Below are 26,057 nucleotides of genomic sequence, written 5' to 3' on the forward strand. Positions count from 1 at the left end.
TATGGAACGCTGATAATTATACTTCAGTAACCCTAGAAGCATTTAAGTAAAAGATCTAAAAACACCGAAGCAGCAAAATGTGAAAACCAAGATGTGTGTTTCGAATCTTTTGGCCACTAATGTTCTATCTTGAGACTTCACTGTCCCAAAAGCTCCATGAAACAATCCCTCAAAACTTTAAAACAGTCCCTGAAGCTTCTCATGAAGATGTCTGTATCTATAGTCACAGATTTTTTTTCCCTTCTGATGACTTTTCTCTAAAACTTTACAAAAAGAGCAATTCTGACTCTAATTTCTAAGTAAAGTTCTAATTAGATTTGCCTTTGTATTTTCACCTTTGGGTCAATGCAATTATTCTCTGTAAAATCGCACAAAGAACCGCTCTGAATGTGACGCGGCATTTCAATTTATTTTATAATAGGAGCCAATTGTGTGACTTTAGGAATCTGATCTTCAGCACCAGAAGTCATTTGTGGATTGGAGAAACTTTCCTTTAATTTTTCAGACTGAGATGTTAGACACTGGACAACACGTCGGTTGTTTCACTCATCTCATCATTGTTGAAAATCCCCCCATCTTCCTATTCACTAAATCTTCAGGGTCCTTGTGGGCATGACCTTTTCTTGTATTTTTTTTTGTATTTTTATGATCATTGTTACTAACTACCTGCTACTTTATGATGGAGGTTTTCTAATTATTTGAGTTCCTTATTGTCCGGGAGCAAATTTTTCAAACTTCTCGTTTCCACTTGACTTCATTTTCGTCTCCATTATTCTCCTCCCCATTCATTACTCGGCCTTGACCTGTCAGCTGGATCATCTCAAGATGTCACAGTTTAGTCACTTGTTTCTGCAGGAAACTACTCCGGGTGCCTCAACCAAGGGTTCCCTCCACAAAGATGAATACCTATATTAGAGGAGTCAAGGGTGAATACTTGGACTTTCTTAGACACCGCACCTCAATATTGGCTTAGAGAAACTTTGATGCTCTTGAGGGAACTACTATTCGGTTTCTGCTAGTTTTGGAGAGGAGGAATCCCAGGCAGGGTTTGATTTTAGTCAATTATTATAATAGGAGATTATTCTGGGGAAAGCAGTATTTATTGGGGTTGACCAGTAAAAAAGTTAATATGTATCCCTTCTTACTTAGTGATTGTCATGGATGTGACACGACCCAACTGGGGTTCGGTCAGCGGATGGTGCAACACACTAACAACGGGATGGAGATGGGGTGAGGAAGGCCCTACTGATAGGGAAATGGGGGATGGTCACCACCTGAGCTCAAACCTGAGCCTATCCCTGCACTCCGCTAATGCCCTAAGTGGGTGCTTCCCCCCACCGCCGTCTGGAACCTCGTCCCTCGCTGTTACCTTATACTGCCCTGGCTAGTGCACTGGCCGGCAAGGGGCACTAGCCTCACCATTGCAGATAATACCACACAGGGGGCAGTGACAAACATGAAAGGGGCGGGGGGAAAAACACAACTTAGCTTCAACTACCTCTGCTGCAGCGCACCGCACAGCAGAGTAAAGGCACCAGGATCATGAGTTCACGAAACCAGCTGATACACCACAGCAGCCAGCGAGCTCCTTCCTCCAGGCTTGGTCACTGTAGATTGTTCTATCACTGACAGTCAGCTGATGTATCAGGTGACCATTTAAAGGATGGTGGGAGTGATCACCACCCACATCAGCTGACCTAGCCACACTGCAGTTACAGCTCATTGCCAGCGGGGGAAAACTGATATTAACCTTGCTGGTCCTGAAATAAAAAAGCTATACATAAAACAGAGTGCCAGCAGTGGGCCCCCCGGCGTCATCGGAAGATCAACTGTACAGGAATTTAGCCGATACAGCTGACCGCAATGATGAGGGAACGAGCACTGCACTCCTTCTCCCATCATCCCTCCTATCAGTGTCGGCGGCCTGTATGGGGTACAGGGTCTGACTATAGGGATGCTGCCTTATTCCAGGGCAGCATGGTGGCGCAGTGGTTAGCATAGCAGCCTTGCAGCACTGGAGTCCTGAGTTCAAACCCCACCAAGGACAACATCTGCAAAGAGTTTGTATGTTATCTCCATGTTTGCGTGGGTTTCCTCCGGGTACTCAAGTTTCCTCCCACATTCCAAAGACATACTGATAGGGAATTTAGATTGTGAGCCCCAACGGGGACAGTGGTGATAATGTGTGCAAACTGTAAAGCCCTGCGGAATATGCTAGCGCTATATAAATATTATTATTATTATTATTACTACAGGGTCTGACTATGGGGGTGCTGCCTTATTACAGGGGCTGCCTCATTGCAGGGTCTGATAATAGGGGTGCTGCCTCATTACAGGGTCTGACTATGGGGGTGATGCCTTATTACAGGGGCTGCCTATGGGGGTGCTGCCTCATTACAAGGTCTGACTATGGGGGTGCTGCCTCATTACAGGGTCTGACTATAGGGGTGCTGCCTCATTACAGGGTCTGACTATGGGGGTGCTGCCTTATTAAAACCTTGTCAGATGACAAATGCACTCGCAGGGTGCAGCAGGCCCCCGATAATAAGTGCTAAAGCAGCACAGGTGCAAGCTACTGATGAGAGCAACCACCCACTTGCCCAAACATTAGAGGGGTTGGCTGCCTAGTAGCAAAAATGCACACAGGTATGGCTTGCATAAGACACTACTCACACAGATAAATATGATGCACAGTGTCTGGACAACCTATTGATCACGCCCATAGTATTAGCAGGAGGGCAGTCCAGCACTATATATATACATGCAACACACAAGAAACAACATAAAGGGGCCCTGTTGCACCCTGCAAAAAGATGATAAAAAGTGCAAAAAAGATGAAAAATTAAATAATGTATATAATACATTAGATGAGGTATTAGTTACAATTTTTTGCCAAAATGGATACGCTTGCAACCCAACGTCAAGGGTCCTCATCAACTTGCAAGTCCTACTCTAATATCAAAAACAGCTAACATAGAAAAACTCAAAAAAACACAACATGAAGAGCAGACTCACCAAAACCTTGTCAGATGACAAAAGCACTCGCAGGGTGCCGCAGGCCTCCGATAATAAATGCTAAAGCAGCACATCAGTAGCTTGCATTTGACATGGTTTTGGTGAGTCTACTCTTCATGTTGTGTTTTTTTGAGTTTTTCTATGTTAGCTGGGGCTGCCTCATTGCAGGGTCTGACTATGGGGGCTGCCTTATTACAGGGTCTGACTATGGGGGTGCTGCCTTATTACAGGGTCTGACTATGGGGGTGCTGCCTTATTACAGGGTCTGCCGCTTTATTACAGGGTCTGCTTATAGGGGTGCTGCCTTATTACAGGGTCTGACTATGGGAGCTGCCTTATTACAGAGTCTGACTATGGGGGCTGCCTTATTACAGGGTCTGACTATGGGGGTGCTGCCTTATTACAGGGTCTGACTATGGGGGTGCTGCCTTATTACAGGGTCTGCCGCTTTATTACAGGGTCTGCTTATAGGGGTGCTGCCTTATTACAGGATCTGACTATGGGAGCTGCCTTATTACAGAGTCTGACTATGGGGGTGCCACCTTATTACAAGGTCTGCCTATAGGAGTGCTGCCTTATACTACAGAGTCTGCCTATGGGGGTATTGTCTTATTACGGGGTCTGCCTATGGGGGCTGCCGTATGCTATAAAATCTGCCTATGGAGAGTGCATTATACTATATTGTGGACTATTTGGTGCATTATGCTACTGTATATGAAGGCTATCTAGGAGGCGATCATACATACATACAGTATGCAGATTACAGTGTGGGGGTCATTGTACATTGTTGGAGCCATCAAAGTTTGGGGGCTACTAAGGAGTCAGTATACTGTGTGGGTGCATTATACTGTGTATAAAAGAGCATCATACTGTGTATAGCGGAGCTGTACAGGGGGGAGACTCGGGATTTTATTAAATGTAACGTGGGCACTTATTGTTATAGGGGAACTCAGGTTACTGTGGCTATCAAAGGGGCACACACAGGACATTATTACATTCTAGGGGGCAAAATATGGGCACTGTTTTCTAGGGCACTTGCATGTGACATTACTATAATGTAGAGGGGTGCTTTAGAATTCAGAGGGCACAGAGAACCAGACAGCAGGTGCAGTAATAGGGACACATACGGCAGCAGCGGCTCAGTATTGGGGTATCAGGGGCAGTAATAGGGACACATACGGCAGCAGCGGCTCAGTATTGGGGTATCAGGGGCAGTAATAGGGACACATACGGCAGCAGAGGCTCAGTATTGGGGTATCAGGGGCAGTAATAGGGACACATACGGCAGCAGCGGCTCAGTATTGGGGTATCAGGGGCAGTAATAGGGACACATACGGCAGCAGAGGCTCAGTATTGGGCTATCAGGTGCAGTAATAGGGACACATACGGCAGCAGCGGCTCAGTATTGGGGTATCAGGGGCAGTAATAGGGACACATACGGCAGCAGCGGCTCAGTATTGGGGTATCAGGGGCAGTAATAGGGACACATACGGCAGCAGAGGCTCAGTATTGGGCTATCAGGTGCAGTAATAGGGACACATACGGCAGCAGCGGCTCAGTATTGGGGTATCAGGGGCAGTAATAGGGACACATAGGGCAGCAGCGGCTCAGTATTGGGGTATCAGGGGCGGTAATAGGGACACATACGGCAGCAGCGGCTCAGTATTGGGGTATCAGGGGCAGTAATAGGGACACATACGGCAGCAGAGGCTCAGTATTGGGGTATCAGGGGCAGTAATAGGGACACATACGGCAGCAGAGGCTCAGTATTGGGGTATCAGGGGCAGTAATAGGGACACATACGGCAGCAGCGGCTCAGTATTGGGGTATCAGGTGCAGTAATAGGGACACATATGGCAGCAGCGGCTCAGTATTGGGGTATCAGGTGCAGTAATAGGGACACATACGGCAGTAGCGGCTCAGTATTGGAATATCAGGTGCAGTAATAGGGACACATACGGCAGCAGCGGCTCAGTATTGGGGTATCAGGGGCAGTAATAGGAACACATACGGCAGCAGTGGCTCAGTATTGGGGTATCAGGGGCAGTAATAGGAACACATACGGCAGCAGCGGCTCAGTATTGGGGTATCAGGGGCAGTAATAGGAACATATACGGCAGCAGAGGCTCAGTATTGGGGTATCAGGAGCAGTAATAGGGACACATATGGCAGCAGCGGCTCAGTATTGGGGTATCAGGTGCAGTAATAGGGACACATACGGCAGCAGCGGCTCAGTATTGGGGTATCAGGTGCAGTAATAGGGACACATACGGCAGCAGCGGCTCAGTATTGAGGTATCAGGAGCAGTAATAGGGACACATACGGCAGCAGTGGCTCAGTATTGGGGTATCAGGTGCAGTAATAAGGACACATACGGCAGCAGCGGCTCAGTATTGGGGTATCAGGGGCAGTAATAGGGACACATACGGCAGCAGCGGCTCAGTATTGGGGTATCAGGGGCAGTAATAGGGACACATACGGCAGCAGCGGCTCAGTATTGGGGTATCAGGGGCAGTAATAGGGACACATACAGCAGCAGCGGCTCAGTATTGGGGTATCATGGGCAGTAATAGGGACACATACAGCAGCAGCGGCTCAGTATTGGGGTATCATGGGCAGTAATAGGGACACATACGGCAGCAGCGGCTCAGTTTTGGGGTATCAGCAGGATGAGGAGTTTGTGCAGGTTGGGAATAGATGGTGATAGGGCTGGAATATGAGAAGTGAAATGTGTCTTTGTTGTATTCTCTGCAGCCGAGTCGTGGCTGGAAGAAGTTGTCATGTCGGTCTGGGCCAGATGGAAAAGACGCGAAAAATGAACGATTCCATCAGAAAGAACATCAGCGGTAAGAGATTATCTGTAACTGTGCTGTGATCTCTTATATGTTCTGTAGGACTGGTATCTACCACTATATGGCGGTAATATCAATATTGGTCTTTATATAGAGATTATCTTCAGTAATAGCGTGATCATCTGCTGAGGTTCTCCTCCACTATTAGGGTGCGTCACCCAGTTATAATCAAGGTTACCTGGTTAGGGGTCCACTCAGAAGCTTCGCCCCCCCTGGACCAAAACCCTAGCTACTCCTCTGCACACCTATATACGATGCAAGCTATTGCCAATCTTACAGATTCACACATTATTTCTCCGAGGCCAATAACTATAGTGGCGCGCATATGTGAGCATTATTAAGGAGAAGCTTTTCTAAATGTGTGGTTAACCCTTAATTGAGGCTGCATTATATCTAATAGTGTAGGACAGCAGCTGGCTCCAGGACATTCGGCACCGGACGTGTTTCTAACATGAGAATCCAGGTGGAGGTGAATAGAGCGCTGGGCCCCGGTGGGATTTGTAAGCATGGTACTGCTGCAAACAAGCAAAATCTGCCCGAGGAGGGCGAGTTTGCTTCACGCTCTGTCGGTTTAGATATTTGATCTGTCAGTGGCAGACTTAATAAATGTGCAGAATAGAAGCATGATATCCCCGGGTGTACATACTATAGCAAAAGACCATGCACTACATCTACAACTACAATGGATGAGTTAATGTCAAGCTTCTTATAGGGTTTGCTTTGCTTCTGGCTGTATCCAATGCTGGCTGCACTCAAAAAAAGCCAAATATGAAGATGAAAGGGAACAATATTTTCCTTGTAACAAGAATTGTAAAATTGGAGCAGTCTAACAATCAAAGCCTTCGAAATATGGTGTTGGACAATGATGGTATCAATTCCATGGATGGCAAAAAGAACGAACAAAGCAATCTTGGAGCAAATCAATCCAAACCTGTCACTCGAAACAAAGATCTCCAATCTACGACTTGCTTACTGTAGATACATTATATGAAGAGAGCAATCACTGGAGAAGGACATCATGGTTGGAAGAATAGAAGGAATAAGGCGAAGAGGAAGACCTGCAACATGATGGCTTGATACTATCAAGATAACAGCGGAGAAGACCCTGGTGGACCTATCTAGGCTGCACAAAATCGATCTTCCTACAGATCGTTCGTCCATCAAGTCAATTACTTTGGACACATCATACGAAGAGAGCAATCATTGGAGAAGGACATCATGGTAGGAAGAATAGAAGGAGCAAGGCAAAGAGGAAAACCATCAACCTGATGGCATGATACAATCAAGATAATGGCAGAGAAGACCCTGGTGGACCTATCTAGGCTTGCACAAGATCAATCTTCCTACAGATCGTTCATCTATCAAGTCACCATTTTTTTGAGCCAAAAGCCATAAAATAATATTCATTTCATAGGCAGCATCAGTCTCTGATCTTCAGTGACCAAGCATGCACACAGTAGCACATACATATATACATACAGTAGATATACTGTAAATAAACAATAAACTTACGGATTCTCCTGTGGGGCCAGGAGGGCCCATGATCCCAGATAAGCCTTCTGGCCCCTACATAAATGATAAGGTACATAAATTAGTATCGGGAATGGAAACTATTGTGCTTACAGTGTTAGATATTGGTGTGGTCCACTGAAAGTTCCAGAAGATGGGCGTCGTAGATCTCACAAATACAAAAAATTATAGTTTTTTTTATGGCATTAAGCAGGGGAAATATCAGTGGGGTCAGGTTGGACATGTGCAACCATCGTTGGATTCAACCCACTTATTTACGCCACTTAGCAATGCTTTACCAATAAGTATAACCGAGAGGTACAGTTTTCTGTTTTCGCAGTTCAAGAAGATTAAAACAGAGATAATTAGCAAGTGACAGTAATGCAATTGGCTTATTATCATGTTTAACTATGCTTTAATAAACAAAAGAGAAAATTTGCACAAAATGTTTTCATGTTGCACCCTAAAATAAAAAAAAATGTGAAAATTGAATCAAACTGCAACAATTACAAGAAAAAAAGAGAAACTTACGGGAGGTCCTGTGGTACCCGGTGGTCCAGTGAAGCCTGGCATTCCTGGAATACCCTGAAATTGGACATAACACAGTCCATGGTGAGGTCACCTAATACCAACAGATACGTCATGGACTTGCACCTGCTTTTATCGGCAGATGAAGCCACAGCCAAAGAGGAAATAGAGCATTTCTTTACCCCTTTTTTAAGTAATTAGTGCCCAGGTCCCAATAAGGGAAGAAGCTGAGGTTCCATTAAAAGGGCATAACATGGTACAATACATTAATACCTTTACATTAGATCACATTTCTTTGAAAGGTTCACGAGCCTCAAGAAACTAACATAATCCAATTATTTTACCTTTTCCCCTTTCTGTCCGGGTTCTCCTTCCGCTCCGCGTTCCCCCTTACTACCCTGAAACACAAAAGATTGCACATAAGGAAATAAAGTGTCCATCCTGCACCATGATAATGATGATCTCTATTTGGAGGAGACATTTCAAGTCATTGGTGCACATAGTTCACACAAACTAACATTATTGGGCAAAGGGTCACTAACAAAAAAGATACAGGGGCATTAATTTTTTTAACTCAATGTATGTATTTTTGGCTAAAGTTAATATTTCCAATCAGGTTTCTGTATGAAAATTCTATCGTTTGGCTTCTACATCCCCTATGTGTCATAATACATAGATGACTACAGAAGGAGCTGCAGGACCAGTGAAGCAGACAGTGAGCTCATGCTGATGTAGTAACCTTATCTCTCCTCTCCTGAAAGCTTTTAAGCTGATATATGACCAGATAAAGTTCTGACTTTCTTTTGCTCATGTGTCAAGAGACCTGGCCTTCAGAACATTCTGTAGTCTGTTATGTACAGTGATGCATAGAGGCTGTAGAATGTGAAAAGAAAAAAAATGTTAATGAAATCATCATTAAAAAATATATATTTTTAGCCAAAACTACATGCATCAAAGTAACAAAAAGCCCCCCAAAAAGTGTCTATATCTTTTATAAAAACTGTCTCCTTGATTTATTTTCCTAGAGTTATCTTGACCAATACAATGGAATATATTAAATAATTTTATCCCAGCACTTCATAAGTATTAAAGCGGTTGTCCAGCCATGGGTTACAAGTCTGAAGCCATTCTATGCGAATTCAGATTTGTCATGTGTCTGCAAGTAATCAAATTGCATTTTTCCAGCCACATTCCAACTAGACTGTGTCCGGCCTTGCAGAATTCACTTGTATTGGGAGAGACCGAGCATGTCTAGTTGGCATGTGACTGCATTTATGCAGATCCATTCTCCTGGTGTCCGTAGTGAGCGCGCTGTTAAAATTCACAAGTCTACAGTCACAAAGAGTGACTGCAGACTTGTAGGCTAAGGCCTGACAACCCCTTTAAGGCATTAGCTGCTTTGCCTATCCATGGACCAAACAACATGGCCACATTACTGACCCTAAGAACTGACTTCAATCATGTATTACCCAATTAATGCTGCCCAATTAATACCCTAAGGAAACTTTGTGTGTCAAAGTCATCAAGTCTGGTTTAGCAATGCACAATTTTGATGCAAATTGCACCAAAATTGGAGAACATCTCCTTTTTTAACAATATTGAGAAACATATTGATGATTTTTAGGATTGGACCTCGTCTGGGCAGGCCATTGCGGCTACGTACAACTCAAGTTATCAAAGCCATAATGCATTTATGGGCATTGACCTTGGATGTCGAGCAAACAAATAGGACTGTCTACTGTAATGTCCTTGAGGTGAGGACACTAAAAACGTGCGCTATTCCGCTCTCCGTGATCCATCTCATCAAGAGGTTCTTGCAATTAAGGACATTTGTCATTCATGTGATGAATATTAATCAGTCATTTGGAATAATTACTTTGTGTCATTAATAATCCAACTCACCTTCATACCGTCCAAGCCCGTTGGCCCGGGAGGACCCGTGACTCCTTGTTCTCCCTGTAACAAGAAAAATTAATAGTCAGCCACATCATATACATAGGATAATTATGTACAAGAATGGACATAATTAACTTGACAAACGAACTTAATTAGGGATGATTCAATCGATTTGAATACATGTCGAAATTTTCAAAAAATTTGTTGGACCCATCGAATTTGTACAATTTTCAATTTGATTCACTCATATGGCCCAAAAAATGCCCAGTGCTGAAACGGCCAGAGAAGGCTCAAATGTACTCCCTCGGCCTTCTACATAATGCCTTTCAGCAATCACATCACATATAGCATAGATATAACACAGTAAATACTGAGGGAATATTATAGCCTGTATAAAAGCAGGTGTCATGACTCTGGACGGGGTGGTTCTGGCTCCATCCTGGTCAGGCCAGGGTTAAGACAGTTCGCCTCTCTTTGGTTCTGGGGCGGCTATTTAATGTTTGTAGTTCCTGGGTCCGGTGTCGGTGATACTTCCGTTTACTCGGCTAGGGATTGCTGACCCAGGTTACTCGTCTGTAATCGTTGTGCCTCTGTGCATGTGAGCTTTTTTGTCTATATATATATATATATACCATGCTTGGCATAGGTGGTTTTCCTGTATTGGATGTTTTCCTTTATTGGATGCTGCCCTTCCCGTGGTTGTTCCCTCCCGGGGAAAGGTCTGGCTATTCACTGCTTGCGTCGAGAAACACGTGATGGTGTCTCCGCAGCTATCCTACATGCATTTGCATATTTCCCATAAGGGATGGGGGCAGTGTTCTGGATCACTGCGTTGAGAAACACGTGATGGTGTCTCCGCGGTGTTGGATGTTTTGGTCTCCCCGATGCCAATCATCTGTTCCTTCACAGCCTTTTACTAGGCACTGCTCCTAATAGCCAGATTCCTACTCCACACTGATGAGGGGCAAACACCCCGAAACAGCTGTCTGTGGATGGATACCATGATTGGCATAGGTGGTTTTCCTGTATTGGATGTTTTCCTTTATTGGATGCTGCCCTTCCCGTGGTTGTTCCCTCCCGGGGAAAGGTCTGGCTATTTACTGCTTGCGTCGAGAAACACGTGATGGTGTCTCCGCAGCTATCCTACATGCATTTGCATATTTCCCATAAGGGATGGGGGCAGTGTTCTGGATCACTGCATTGAGAAACACGTGATGGAGTCTCCGCGGTGTTGGATGTTTTGGTCTCCCCGAGGCCAATCATCTGTTCCTTCACAGCCTTTTACTAGGCACTGCTCCTAATAGCCAGATTCCTACTCCACACTGATGAGGGGCAAACACCCCGAAACAGCTGTCTGTGGATGGATACCATGCTTGGCATAGGTGGTTTTCCTGTATTGGATGTTTTCCTTTATTGGATGCTGCCCTTCCCGTGGTTGTTCCCTCCCGGGGAAAGGTCTGGCTATTCACTGCTTGCGTCGAGAAACACGTGATGGTATCTCCGCAGCTATCCTACATGCATTTGCATATTTCCCATAAGGGATGGGGGCAGTGTTCTGGATCACTGCGTTGAGAAACACGTGATGGTGTCTCCGCGGTGTTGGATGTTTTGGTCTCCCCGAGGCCAATCATCTGTTCCTTTTTTTTCTATGACCCGGTATGTCCCCTGACTTCTGCTTCTGTGTTCTGCTCTGTACTGCCCTGTTCTTCCTGGTCCTCTGACCCCTTGGCTCGGCTCTCTCACTGTCTCATCCCTAGGTACCTTGCTCTCGCTTGGCTTTGACCCTTGGCTCTCCATTTGACTACGTTTATGTTTTGTGCCCCGTATTCTTTGCTCTCTGCTGCTTCCCTGTCCTCACACGTGGTAGCTCCGCACCCCCATGATCACATGACTGTTTAGTGTCAGGTCCTGTGCACAGTGTGTGCTTTAGCTCTCACACTCCCTGCGCTCGGTTCCGGGCTCCCTGCTAGTGCCCCCTAGGCTTCCCTGGTGACACACACCGTGTGTCATTACAGCAGAGGCAGGGAAGGCAGCAGCCATTTTATGGTGAATCTGGATAGTTAGACTTTTTAGAGCCAACAGTTTAGCAATAGAGACAGGAAGAGAAAGGCGCTAAACACTGAATAAACATTACAGATAGTGTGTGACAGCACAACAGTGATTAACTGCTATCATCCATTTACCAATAGTCATGTATGTTGAGGTCACTTCGACATCACTACGACTGGGTTTGCATTAGAAAAAGCTTGAAAAGTTTTCAATACAGTCCTAGGAGAACTCGGAGCTTTATACGCATCGTTTCATGGCAGTTGGTTTCTTTGCAAATACTTGCAATTCACGGTAAGTCGATCAGCTGCAAGAATTATGGCGAATCTGACAAATCTGAATTTCAAGATTCGCTTATCTCTAAATATTACCTTTTCATGGTCGCCATATCATGAGGACATTTTGAACTGTCTTAAACATTTTTCCTCAAGCCTCTATTGGGGATTACCTTTTTGCCATCTATACCATCCCGTCCTGGAGGACCACGGAGACCCTTGTCGCCCTTAACTCCTGGGATTCCCGGCAAGCCTGGTGGACCGGGTGGACAATCCCTGCATAAATCCTGCAAAAGTAAACACAAATTTTTATAGTTATCAATGCCTATGGAAGGTCAGAGTTATGTCTATGCCTCATTTTCAATTTTTGGAGTGACATTTCGAAAAGGAAAATTTGAGTTCCTACCACCCTTATAAGGCGCCCCAAAATAGTGAACCTCTACCTAGATCAGTAGACCATTAACGAACATGGATTAGTGTACAACTAATTTACATTCCAGCCAAGAAATACACAAAAAATTTACCTTAACGTAGACTTCCAAATCTGGGGTTTTGATCAATGAGGCCGGACCCTAAAAAAAGGGGGGGGGAAATGCAAAACAGAACATGTAAGTATGGGAAGACACCTTATAATATAGGTTATATCAACCAGCTCGTTAGAATACCAGTTCCACACCTTCAGATTAAAAAACATACCTAAATTTAAAAAAAAAACAGGTGAAAAAAAAAAAGATAGGAATCATTTTACAATTCCCTGGTGGTCTAGGGTAGTAGATTAGTAGCCTAATTTCTGTTTTCCTATTTAGTACAGAAATTCATTTTTGCTTTTGCAGGTGGTCTAGAGTTGGAAAATGAAAAGATGATAACTGGGATTTATTTCAGGTTTACTGGTGATCTAGGGCAGTGGATGGATTCATTTTCAGCTTTCTTCAATGGTCAATGGTAGTGGAGTAATTTTTTTTTAGTTTCCCTGGTGGTCTAGAGTAGTGGAGTGATGATCTTGGATAGTTAGGGTTAATTAATGTTTACTGATTAACTTTTGCCTTCTTTTCTTTCTAGGGTAACGAGGAGATTAGTTTTATTGTAATCCAGAGTATTGAAATTATTTATTTTCAGATTTCTTGTTGTGTAAGAAAATAATTGGGTTTTTTTTAGCCTCCCTGGTGGTCTAGGGTAGTATATGGATTAAGATATCCCTTTTTTATTGTCTAATGAGGAAATTATTTTTATAGCCTATGACAATCAAAAGTATGGAACGATTTATTCTATGAAAGTAGAGGGATTTTTTTTTTCAGCTTCCCTGGTGGTCTAGGGGAGTTAATGGATTAATCTTAGCCTTCTATTTTTTAGTCTAGGTGTGTGAGGCTGTTAGTTTTATCTTCCAAGGTGACATAATGTAGCGGAAGGATTTATTTACATCTTCCCTTATGGTCTGAGTTGTGGAAAAAAAAGTTTTCCAGCCAACAACGCACTATTTTAGGTCAGAGATTCATTTACACTGCAGAGCTGAAATCTTCCAGTACTCATTGCTTGCCTAGAATCCTTCTGACAACAAGATTGCTTTGTCCAGCTAGTGATCTTCTTCCTTTATTGAGTTGTCTGTATCAGCACAGAACATAATTAACCACATTCAATAATACAAAGCTGTGCCTGTTATCTCCAGGCCCGGACTGGCCGGTCGGGGAAGAGGAGAATCCTCCGGTAGGCCGCTTTCAAGGAGTGATAATGTAATAAACAGTGATTTTACACTTGATTCACAATTTTCTGAATAAGTATATTCCAATAATTAAGTAAAAGAGCTAGCCAAATTAATATAACATAGAAGCAAAAGTAAGCTTGTGCACTAGGACCAGGTTATTTTCGCATGGGAGCCCCAAAAATCAATGTCTCTGGTGGGCTTATGCCAACCCTGTTCGACACTGGCTATCTCCATGTCATGTCACAAAAAAAATAGTAAAAAATTATTATACATTGGCAAGAACCAATAGAATATTTCCATACTAAAATATCCAAGCTCATTTTTTCGCTGACATACCGGTTCCCCCGGTGACCCTCTCTCTCCTGGATTTCCTGGAAAACCCTGGAAATACATAAAGAATAATTGAATTACCCACGAGCTTCACATCCCAGCTAATTCATTATTTATGGATTCTTCCATATGTAAACATAAGATATGCTGATCAGTTTAAAGACCCCCTCCTTCCCCCCAGCCCACCAGGGACTAAATGAAAATACCGCTTCCATATGTAAACGATGGGCAGAATTGTTATGCTGCAATATGGATCTAACTGGAGATGTCTCTGCTGTTTTTCCACCCAATTAGTTAAGTCTTTTTTTGTTGCTCTGAACTACAGCTTTAAAGATGAAAGTCGATACCCAAGTAGGAAGGTCCGCAGGCGACTGGTTTTAACATTCAAAACTTATTCTCTGAGCTCATTAGTGAAATTATATTTTTCGTGTGATCTGGAAGGAAATTCATTGCTTTTGAGAAGTCATAGTTATATACATTATGCACTCAGAAAAGTGGTATTCGGAAATCTCGGAAAGTAGGGCGTGTCACTTGCCATAAATATGTATATATGAATTTTTCCTCCCGATGTAAATGCCGCTGTTCTCCTGAATCAGGCGATGTTTTTCTTTTGTTTCTACGCCTTTCCGTTCATGAGATATGGCCTCTCTTCCTTCTAGGCAGATTTAGTCTTTTTTTTTTACCAAGTGGGCGTGGTAATTAAATCCTCTCTATGGGAGCCATTTAGCATGGCTCCTCTAGTGGGCAGATGTCCCCACCCACGCGATTCATTCTATTAGACGGGGTCATTACTAAAAACTACAAGTGATGTGTTTTTTTCTGATAACACATTACTATAAGTTTTGCTGAGTAGGTGTGATGTGTGGTCGCTTCCAGGTTACCGTACAGGGATCCAACAATCATTGGCATTTCGGAACCAAGAGCCGCGCTGATCAGCTGATCGCTGAGGGTTTAAGGAAGCTCCACCAAATGTATTTTACTTTATGACGCAATTAGCATTAATGTATTAACTATATATTAAGGGCAATGTCAACACCTGGCGAACTCTGGCAAATGTCGGGTCCACTTCTCCTGAGGGGCCCATTCTGCCCAGATTTCCAATGGTGACATCTGCTGTACATGTATGGCAGATGTGCGTACTGCACGTATGGAACAGGCTCAGGATCAGAGCCTACTCCATACAGAGCAGGCGCCAGCTGTGATCTACCACAGGTCCCCGATCTAACTGCCCAAAGCTGCTCCCTTCAGAGTCTAACTGCTGCTGTTCCCAAATCTATCCGTTGCTACTCTCCAGTCTAAGTGTTGCTGCTCCTGAGTCTACCTGCTGTTCCTCCTGAATATACCTCCGCTGTTCCCAAGTCTAACTGCCGCTGCACCCAAATCTAACTGCTGCTGCTACTCCTGGGCCTAACTGCTGCTTCTCCTGAGTCTAACTGCCACTGCTCCCAAGTCTACCTGAAGCTACTTCTGGGTCTAAGTGACGCTGTTCCTAAGTCTATCTGCTGCTGCACCTGAGTCTAATTGCTTCTGTTCCGTAGTCTAACTGCTTCTGTTCCGTAGTCTAACTGCTGCTGCACCTGAATCTAACTGCTTCTGTTCCGTAGTCTAACTGCTGCTGCACCTGAATCTAACTGCTTCTGTTCCGTAGTCTAACTACTGCTGCACCTGAATCTAACTGCTACTGTTTCATTGTCTAACTGCTGCTGCTCCTGAGCCTAACTGCCGCTGCTCCTAAGTCTAACTGCTGCTGCACCTGAGTCTAACTGCTTCTGTTCCGTAGTCTAAATGCTGCTGCACCTGAGTCTAACTGCTTCTGTTCCCTAGTCTAACTGCTTCTGTTCCGTAGTCTAACTGCTGCTGCACCTGAATCTAACTGCTTCTGTTCCGTAGTCTAACTACTGCTGCACCTGAATCTAACTGCTACTGTTTCATTGTCTAACTGCTGCTGCTCCTGAGCCTAACTGCCGCTGCTCCTAAGTCTAACTGCTGCTGCACCTGAGTCTAACTGCTTCTGTTCCGTAGTCTAACTGCTGCTGCACCTGAGTCTAACTGCTTCTTTTCCATAGTCTAACTACTGCTGCGCCTGAATCTAACTGCTACTGTTTCATTGCCTAACTGCCGCTGCTCCTGAGCCTAACCGCTGCTGCTCCTGAGCCTAACTGATGCTGCTCCTGAGCCTAACTGCCGCTGCTACTAAGCCTAACTGCCGCTGCTCCTGAGCCTAACTGCTGCTGCTCCTGATCCTAACTGCTGCTGCTCCCAATTTTACCCACTGTTACTCCCGAGTCCAACTGCTGATGATTAACCTCCTAGGTGAAAGAAGCATTTAATTGTAAAGGGATAGGAAGGTACCAAGGTGTTCTTTTTAATGCTTATTGACCAACCATCCACATCTTGCAATATGATTGGAAGATGTCCATGGCGTTGTCAATGCAGATTGCAAATTATAGCAGACTTTCGAATGTGCCATATTTGTAAGCCTGTAGTTAGGCTTCATAGGAGGTTAGTAATTTTATAATACAGTGCAATGTTAGTGTAATGTACAAGGGATCAAGTGATCGCAGGCTCAAGTCCCCTAGGAGGATGTGAAAAAAAACACAATTGAGAACACTTTTTACAAGTAAAAAAAACTACAAAAAAGTCAACCCTCTTTTCCCAGTATATACATAAAACCTAAAACAAAAAAATATAAAGAACATTTATTTGGCATAGCTGAGAGTGTAACTTTCCAAACTAATTAAATATATAATAATAATTATACTAATTATAATATTTAGCTCATTGGTTGAAAAACCAAAAGAAATTTAGATGGCAAAATCTCTATTTTTTTAGAACTTCACCTGCTAAACAATTTAAAAAAAAGATCAAAAAGTTGCATGGACACCAAATTAGTAATGATAAAAACAGCTTGTCCCTTCATCGACCAAAAAATGTACTTAAATAGCTCAGAAAAGGTGGCCCCACTGGAGCCATAATCCGAGAGCTGGCCGGCTATCAATTGTTGGCTATTCAATTTTTACTTTTTATTAATTCTTTTCATCGGTTCATTCACAGTTTCTGTAGAGGCTTCTGTGACCAGATGCTCTATTCAACTCCTGATTGCCGTCTTGACTTCAGGGGAGATTTTTGGGCTGAACAGAGGACATATAGTAAGTCTCCTGTTCTGGAGGACATTATGAAACCCATACAGATCTAATAATTATCACCTATCAACTGTAATATGCTTCATATCAGACAGTTCAGACATTACTTACGTCTTGTCCTGGGGGACCTTGGGGACCAGCTGGGCCAAAGAGACCTCTAACACCCTGTGAAAGCCAAAATATTTGTTGTTAATTACATTGAATTTCATACCCAATATGATTTCCAAATTTAATTTCCAAAAGGAAAGGGAAACTATCATCCGTTTCATGCTGCCCGAACCACACACAACTGCAGCCGGATATGTTTTACTCCAAAACACTGCGGCATTTCAGAGAAAACCTATCCAGATGGGGACTATGTGTCTAGACTGACTAGTCAATGCGGTCTCCGGTGGCTTCTCCCCACCTCAGTACCTATGACTGAAACGTTTCTACCTATATCTGTATATTTAACTTTTCATTCAACCGGAATGGGGCCGCCGGAGTCTAATTAACTGAGACATAACATACAATGGGGGAAATAAGTATTTGATCCCTTGCTGATTTTGTAAGTTTGCCCACTGACAAAGATATGAACAGTCTATAATTTTAAGGGTAGGTTAATTTTAAAATTGATTGATACAATATCAAAAATAAAATCCAGAAAATCACTTTGTATAAATTATATAAATTTATTTGCATTTTGCAGTGAGAAATAAGTATTTGATCCCTCTGGCAAACAAGACTTAATACTTGGTGGTAAAACCCTTGTTGGCAAGCTCAGCAGTCAGACGTTTTTTGTAGTTGATGATGAAGTTTGCGCAAATGTCAGGAGGAATTTTGCTCCACTCCTCTTTGCAGATCATCTCTAAATCATTAAGATTTTGATGCTGTCGATTGGCAACTCGGAGCAAGTTTGGGCGGATGAAGAGTTCAGGGGAAACAGTATAGGGAGCTGAGGTAATGTGTGGAGACACCGTACGGGGAGGGAAATGTGTGAGGAGACAGTATTGAGGGGAATAGTGTTAGGAAACAGAATTGGGGAAGAAAAGTGTGAGAAGACACAGTATAAAGAGAGGACAGCACATAGCATAGGGGGAGTCAAATTGAATTGTTCCCCCGGGTGCTGGAAAACCTAGATCCGCCTCTGAATTTGTAAAATTATATTTTAAGATTATGACATTTTTATAATTTAATATAGTATTTCTTATGTTTAATGGTAATTTAGAGGATTTTTACAGAATGATTTTATGTTGGCAAAATTTGTGAAAGTAAATATTTAAATTACTTCCCCAAAAAATGCAGATTGTGACAAAAGAAAAAAATAAATAAGTTGGATTTGCAATAAAACTGAAAGTCGCTTCTCTTTATAACTGTTCAATATAATCCGACAGGCTCATAAAAATGACAATTTTCTCATTGTTCAAGGGCGGCCATAAAGGAATCTTGTCTCACTCGGATTATAAATATAATTACTACTCTGTGATGTTTTACATTTATTGCAGGACATTATTTCTTGTGAATCTTTTTCAAGATTTCATCTATTTAATTTTTTTTTTTTTTTTAACTATTTCACAATTTGATCTTAACACAATGTTAGACATGTAGATTTAATATTTTTATATATACTTTTGCATAAGTTTTAAGGAAAAAATCATGATCTATTTAGAAATTAGAAAATGTTGATTTGGAAAAACATGGTTGTGATCTGTCACATCGCAAACAGGTTGATTATGGTATATTAGATCAGTAGCTTTTATTTAATGGAGAGCTATAATTAAAAAATATTTTTTACATTTTTTTGTGTTGAATTAATATTTTTGTAAATACTTTTATGTGCAAAAAATGACAAAAGTATTCTAGGAGTGATACCTTTATTGGCTAACTGTAAAAATAATATTGGCAGCTTGTAGAGCACAGAGGATCCTTCTTCAGGCAGGATTCTAAATGAATGAACATGCCTGAAGAAGGCGCCTCTGTGCTCTGAAAGCTGCAAATATTATTTTTCTGCTTAGGCAATGAAGGCATCACTCTTCGAATACTTTATTATTTTTCAGCATAAAAAGTATTTACATCTATTTTTCTGGCTAACATGGTGCCACAATATAATTTTCTAATGTCCTTCATGAACAATAGCTCATTTTTTATGACAGTTGCTGTCCCAATGTTCTGTCTTCAGGAGTGCACCACTCTCCAGTCTTCTTACGTTCCAGGTGGGCGGTATGCTCCTGATGATTGACGGTTCAAACCAGAGACATGGCTGACCTATTGCCACAAATTGTGCTCCAGCTGAGGCATCTCTGAAGCATTGGAGGAGCTCGAGGGAATTGAAGGATTCAGAGCTTCGCAACTTCAGGGCAGCAAGTAAACGCTCAATGTCAAAGATCTTGCAAGCGCTGAACTCCTTGCCTAGAAAATCAGTCTTCGCTGATAAACTGCAGAGGTGGCTGGTAACCTGATCAAGCTGGAGCGTCTGGGTGCAACAGCCAACTCTGTACCCACTAGAGCCACCACCCTCTCAAAATCCAAATACCTGTTCTCCTTTGTCCCCAGAAGGTCCTGTGGAACCCTGCAAATAAATAATTACATCGTAACACAGGAAGGTTCAAAAAGTTTTTGACCACGTCTACGTTTGATCAAAAAAAGACAATCACTGCTACAATGTTAATCAAAAAGTAGACAAAAAAAACACACTATGATTTACCTCCCAAGTGAGTAATAGTTTTTGGGAAAAAGTTCTTCATGACTCAAAAAAATAAAAAAGAATTGTTCCATCAAATTCCCATAAGAATTCTTGCATCAATGTTCCATCTGTTTAGAACATATTGTTAAAAAATTTGAATGTTCCATGAAAAAAATTTTACCAAAATTTTCAATAATGGAAATCAGCTCTGGCACTGTAATTTTGAACTGATAGAATGGTAGAAGCATAAGAGATTGCAAAACATTATTTCTACAATGTCTACAGACGTTTAACAACCGGATAAGATGGACGATGAATCCTCCATTTTGCAGGAAATAAACATGAAACATGTTACTTACTGTATAATAAATCTACTCAATAAAAAATGGTATTTTGGTAGAAACTATACACAATGTTCTATTATTTTACATACACAGATATTACTGTGTTTCCCCCAAAATAGGGCCTACCCTGAAAAAAAGCCCGAAGTATAATTTTTTGAGGATTTTTGGAGTATGCATGAAATGTTAGCCCTACTCCAAAAATATGCCCTAGTTACAGTTTTCTATACGGTACATAAGTATCATGTAACTACAGAATAGGTAATGTACTAGGTGGTATAAATAATGGCACCCTGGAAACTTTTTACAAAACCATAAATGTGGCTATAAATCAAATTATTCACAAATGATGTATAGCCATGAATTAATTATATAAGTATATCTTTATTACTTGCATCAAAAATCACAAAAGGTTGAAAACAAGAGAAATACTCTGGATTGTTGTTCATAGAAAATAAATAAGATGACCCCTGAAAATAAGCCCTAACCCATCTTTTGGAGCAAAACAATAATATATGACCCAATCTTATTTTTGAGGAAACACTGTAGGGAAAAAGTCTAAAATGCAATATGTGACAAATAAATAATCCTTTTTTTATAGATCAAACATTGATTTGAGGGGAAGCTACTTATAGGTGGCACTAGACATAGTCTTTCCTTCTGGGAGTGAGCTGCTTTGCATACCTTTTTGGTTCAGTTGAGCACAGCTTGTAAAATACCATAAACCAGATGAATCTTCTCAATGTGAACCAGTAGCCCAAGAGTTATATATCAAAAAACTTTCTGAAAATTATGACCACCAAAAAAAACAATACATTTTTATCAAAATCATCTTTAAAGCCTTACTTACCGGAGTACCATCAATTCCTATACCTGGTGGTCCACGGGATCCTGGTTGCCCGGGCAGGCCTGGAGAGCCTCTGTCTCCCTATAAAGAGCAAACAAACAAGTCATCCATTAGTTGTTTGTTTGATAATACTATAATGTATATGTCTTGGGGCTGAAGGAGTTAGGGTGCTAAGGTTATGCCAAACGTGGGCATTTATGGCAAATACATGGGAGGCGGTATCTGCACCCATCTCAAGAACGAGGCGTGTGGGATTATCCCATGAGTGGAACAAGCTGCCACGAGAGGTGGCGAGTTCTCCTTCCATGGAAGTTTTCAAACAGAGGCTGGACAGACATCTGTCTGGGATGGTTTAGTGAATCCTGCTTTGCGCAGGGGGTTGGACCAGATGACCCAGGAAGTCCCTTCCAACTCTATCATTCTATGATTCATTATTCCTGGGACAGGGCCCACTTCCTTAGGAGCTGATATATGCCATAAATGTCTTAGATAGGAATACTACATAGTTAGAGATTCCCTCTACTGGCAGAAAAGAGAAGAAGAAGCTAACCAGTGGGTCACACAACCCTTCGATGGAGAAGAATAGGTAGGGAGTGTTGGGTTTACAAGGTCAAATTCTTTTCGTACAGGAAAAGTAAGAAGGCAAAGAAGGAAAGAAGCATCACACTTTCTTTTATGAACACCCAAGTGATGAACTGGCTTAAAATTTTTCATTATGCTCAAACATGAAAACTTCACATTTGGTCATTCATTAGTACCAATGTTCCAGCAAGGCAACACAAAATCGCCGGGAGCAGTAAGAGTATAGTGTGGTGCCATCGGCTGAGATTAATGCCACATGAAATTAGTTTTGCTTGGCAATTTAGCTACAGTAATCTATGAAAAGCAAAACATATCAAGGGGTCATCCATGGACATTACAAACCAAAAATAAATGTGGAATAAAGTGACCAGGTGCAGGCTAGACCACCACTCCATACGGAGCCTATTAGGAAATCAGACATTTTGATAGATGTTCATTGATATTTAACCAGTTGATCTCGCGAAGAACATGATGATTTTTTTCACCATCATTCTTTGAGAGAGTTCAGTGGTGGTTTCCATTCATAATGAGCAGATACAATAAGAAGAACCCTAATTATAATAATTTAAGATCTATGGCACCAACATATTCTGCAACACCTTACAATTCAGTGGGGACTCGTACAGACAGTATCAGACATGACAGAGTAACACATAATTTTACAGTTTAAGCAAAACTGACTGAGGGATCTTTTCACAAGCGCTTACAATCTATAGGAAAGTAGGAGAGATACAAAAGGTCAAAAGTGCTTGTCATGTATGGTCCAGCCATGGTATAGTGATTGTCATATATGTATCTTTATTAGAGATAGGCAGACTCATGGATGTTTGGGTCCGTCGGGTTTGGCCGAACTTTCTGTTCGTGCACCAGAACAGTACACAAACTTAATCCTGAACGCTGACCTCATTCAGGTGAATTTATGGGCCCGAACATCTGGCAGTTCCCACACTGTCATCTCTATGTCAGAATGGGAAATACTGGCTCTGACCGGCGGTAACTTTACTGAAGTCATCGCCGGTCATAGCCGCTGGGTGTTGTGGTTCCCACTCTGTCACACAGTGGACAGGGTGTGAGCCAGCAACTGTGAATGGCAGTGAAAAGGTTACCGCAGGTCAGGAATCGGCTGATGACTACTACACTCATCATCGTGCACCTGGTTTTGCTGATAGCAATGAGAGCAGGCGGTGCTTATGAGAGTATTCACCAGCCGGCACCTGTGCATAGTAAGAAATGACAGTGAGATATAAATTAGTGCAGTGCCTGTGTAGCTTACATAACATATTTTTAGCCAATAAATAAAGAAAAGAAATAAAACAATAGTGGGTTATCCGCAATATTTTTAATAACCAGCTGAGGGAAAGCAGACAGATGTAGGATGGTATTATTCTGGGAAAGGGGCAATAAACATGAAGCTTCCCAGATTTTTAATATCAGCTCACAGTTGTTTGTGTAGCTTTTACTGTTTATTAAAAAGGGGCCCCCCTATTTTTAATAACCAGCAAAGGTTAAGTAGACAGCTGCTGGCTGATATTAATAGGCTGGAAAGGGGCCATGCATATCGGTTCCCTCCCAGACTAACACCACCAGCCCTCTGCCAGCCAAAAAATGTCACATCCAATAGATACACCAATTCTGAAACTTAGACTTTGCTTTTAACCCTCCTGCTCTGGTGCTTTGGCAAGAGGGTTAATGGTTTTGGGGTTCTGGCTCACAGCAATGACGTGACCGTGAGAACGAGACTACAGAGGTTACTTGTGGGCATTTCTCACAGGTGTAACATCATTGCCCATGAGAAATCACCTTGAATAACTTCTGCAGTTTCATTCTCGTGGTCATGACGTTACTGATGTGATCGCCTGTGAGAAAATTGGTGAACGACATGGGACCTAGTTGGATATCATCAGATCTGCTAAGAATTTTTTTTTTATTAATAAGTGGGTAAACCAGGGAAAGTGGGGGGTATTTTTTATTCAAATAAAATAATTTTTCCTGTGTGTGTATTTTTTTACTTTATATGGGGGTGTCCTATAGATGCTGATTCATTACTGACCTACAGGCTTAATGTCAGTTGGCATTACAAAGCTGACATCAACAACAAAATATTACCCCGCTTGCCAATGCACCAGAGCAAGAGGGAATCATAGAGGTTAAGTGCCAGATTTGGCGCTTCTAATGGATGTACCTTTTCTGGGGTGGCTGCGGGCTACTATTTTTAGATTGAGAAAGGCCAGATATCATTGGGTTTTCCTTCCGGGGAATAACATCCCCCAGTTGTATGCTAAAGCTTGTCTGGTTATCAAAAATAGGGGGGAACCCCATGCCATTTTTTTAAATTATTTATTGAAATCATTTTAAAAATTGTTGTGGGGTCTCTGTATTTTTCATAACCAACCAAGATAATCCAGGCAGCTGTGGGCTGCAGCCCACAGCTGTCTGTTTTACCTGTACTTGTTATAAAAAATAAAGGAGCTCCACGTCTTGTTTTTACATGGTTTACTGGCCAATGGTTTACATTGTTGATTGGCAAGCTTTGTTCGGCTGCTAAACCCAAACTGTAACACGGACTTCCGTGAGAAGCCTTTGCTCAGGGTCCCTGCATGGACATGTGGTGTCCATTACAGACCACAAACTTTATTGTTCGCCCATATCTAATCTTTATAATAAACAAGGATGTCAGGATACAAATTGATACTGAGTGTTTGAAAGATGTGGGAAAAGATGATAAAAAAGATGAGATTCTAAGGAAAATTTATGAAAGGAGAACATGGAATAGATCTCTTTAGCTGTATTCTCCACCTGCACCAGCTCCTCCCGCTTGACTGACAGTTCTTGAAGTTGAAGACACAGCAAGGGAGCTGTCAGTCAAGTAGGAGAAGGTGGCACTGGGAAGAGACTAGAGCAAGCGAGATAGAGGCTTGGAAGTGCTTCCGTGTGTTCAAAGCACTTCAGCCTCATTTGTATATTGATTCAAACACCGATTTCTCGATAACAGATGAACAGACTGGCTAGCTAAAGGTATGGCTGGACTTATTTCTGCATGAGCGTCATGTGTATATAAATAGTTTGAGGGTAAAATCCAGCTGACAGATTCCCTTTAAAACAGTCTTAAATTACGACATGTGGCGTTTTGCCCATTTTGAGTAGTGTTTTTTTTTGCCCCAAGTGGCCTGATTTTTCACTTTTAATTGGACATGAAGGGATTATTTACATTATTAGGATATTGCAGATTTCTATTGTACACCATTGCCATCATCTCATAACAAAATGATTTTATTTTTTAAATTGAAATTTTGGCACCTAAAAACTCTGCGTAAAAACTTTAATTAGATTTCTGGTTCTCTGTTGTGACTCATTTAATATCATTTTGTTTCACTCAGCATAATGAAAAAGCAATGCTTCCCGCAGCTGTAGAAAGCCTGGCAGGCTTCAGATTAGACACCAGCCAAAAACCCTTGGATTTGGTCCATAAAATAATATTCAGTCAATGGGCGTACATGTAGCCAGAATATTAACAAGAAATGCAGAATTCTGGACTGCAAAAACAATAGCAGCCATGTACTGTACATGGGACAAAATATTGTTATACAGAGCCAGTCATTAGGACAGCTTTCCCTATGATAAGGGCACGCAACAAGAGCCTGTGAAAGGGTATTTCAGTCTTCAAAAATGTTCACCTGTCAACAGAATAAGTGATTATTTTTAGATTGACTTGGATCCCACCACAAGATCCCTCAGGGATCAACAGAACTGCGCACTTTTGAGAACCAGGGAACAACTTGGACTTCAGATGTGAGACCCACACTGATCTAATTATTATACTATATCCAGTAGATAAGTGTTGATTTTAGTATCCTGGAATACTCCTTTAAAAAAACTGTGCCCAACTAACTTCAGTCGTGCAGTTCACTGCATATGCTCAGGAAAACTTTCAGAGACCATTATCTGTGATCAGAGGTCATCATGAAATATTCAAATGTAAGTTAATGCTATATCATGCAAAGAAGAAGCCATATATCAGCACAATCCAAAAACACTGCCGTCTTTTCTTGGTCAAAGTTCATTTATTATGGACCGAGACAAAAATAGGGAAAACTGTTCTTTGGTCAGATGAATCAAAATATGAAATTCTTCATGGAAATTAGGGACACAGTGTACTGCGGAATTAGGAGAAGTGGGACAATTCAGCTTGTTATCAAGGAAAGGGACCATCCAGCTTATTAACGAGGAGAGGGACCATCCAGCTAGTTATTGAGAAGGACCATCCAGCTTGTTATCAAGGAGAGGGACCATCCAGCTTGTTATCAAGGAGAGGGACCATCCAGCTTGTTACTA

The 26,057-nt window shown here is 42.1% G+C and overlaps 1 protein-coding gene across 1 annotated transcript in view; it reads right to left on the minus strand.

Annotated features, from left to right (window-relative positions):
* The window catches only part of COL22A1 (collagen type XXII alpha 1 chain), a 528,277-nt gene that overhangs the window by 99,702 nt on the left and 402,518 nt on the right, over positions 1-26,057 (minus strand). Inside the window, exons 42-51 of the mRNA XM_077271275.1 lie at positions 21,147-21,224; positions 19,806-19,841; positions 17,405-17,458; positions 14,157-14,201; positions 12,646-12,693; positions 12,295-12,408; positions 9,807-9,860; positions 8,249-8,302; positions 7,908-7,961; positions 7,380-7,433 (exon numbers count right to left, since the gene is read on the minus strand). Coding sequence (XP_077127390.1) covers positions 7,380-7,433; positions 7,908-7,961; positions 8,249-8,302; positions 9,807-9,860; positions 12,295-12,408; positions 12,646-12,693; positions 14,157-14,201; positions 17,405-17,458; positions 19,806-19,841; positions 21,147-21,224 — 591 coding nt within the window. The remainder of the gene's footprint in view (positions 1-7,379; positions 7,434-7,907; positions 7,962-8,248; positions 8,303-9,806; positions 9,861-12,294; positions 12,409-12,645; positions 12,694-14,156; positions 14,202-17,404; positions 17,459-19,805; positions 19,842-21,146; positions 21,225-26,057) is intronic.

Source organism: Ranitomeya variabilis, chromosome 6 (assembly GCF_051348905.1).
Source record: "Ranitomeya variabilis isolate aRanVar5 chromosome 6, aRanVar5.hap1, whole genome shotgun sequence".
NCBI classification, from domain to species: Eukaryota; Metazoa; Chordata; class Amphibia; order Anura; family Dendrobatidae; genus Ranitomeya; species Ranitomeya variabilis.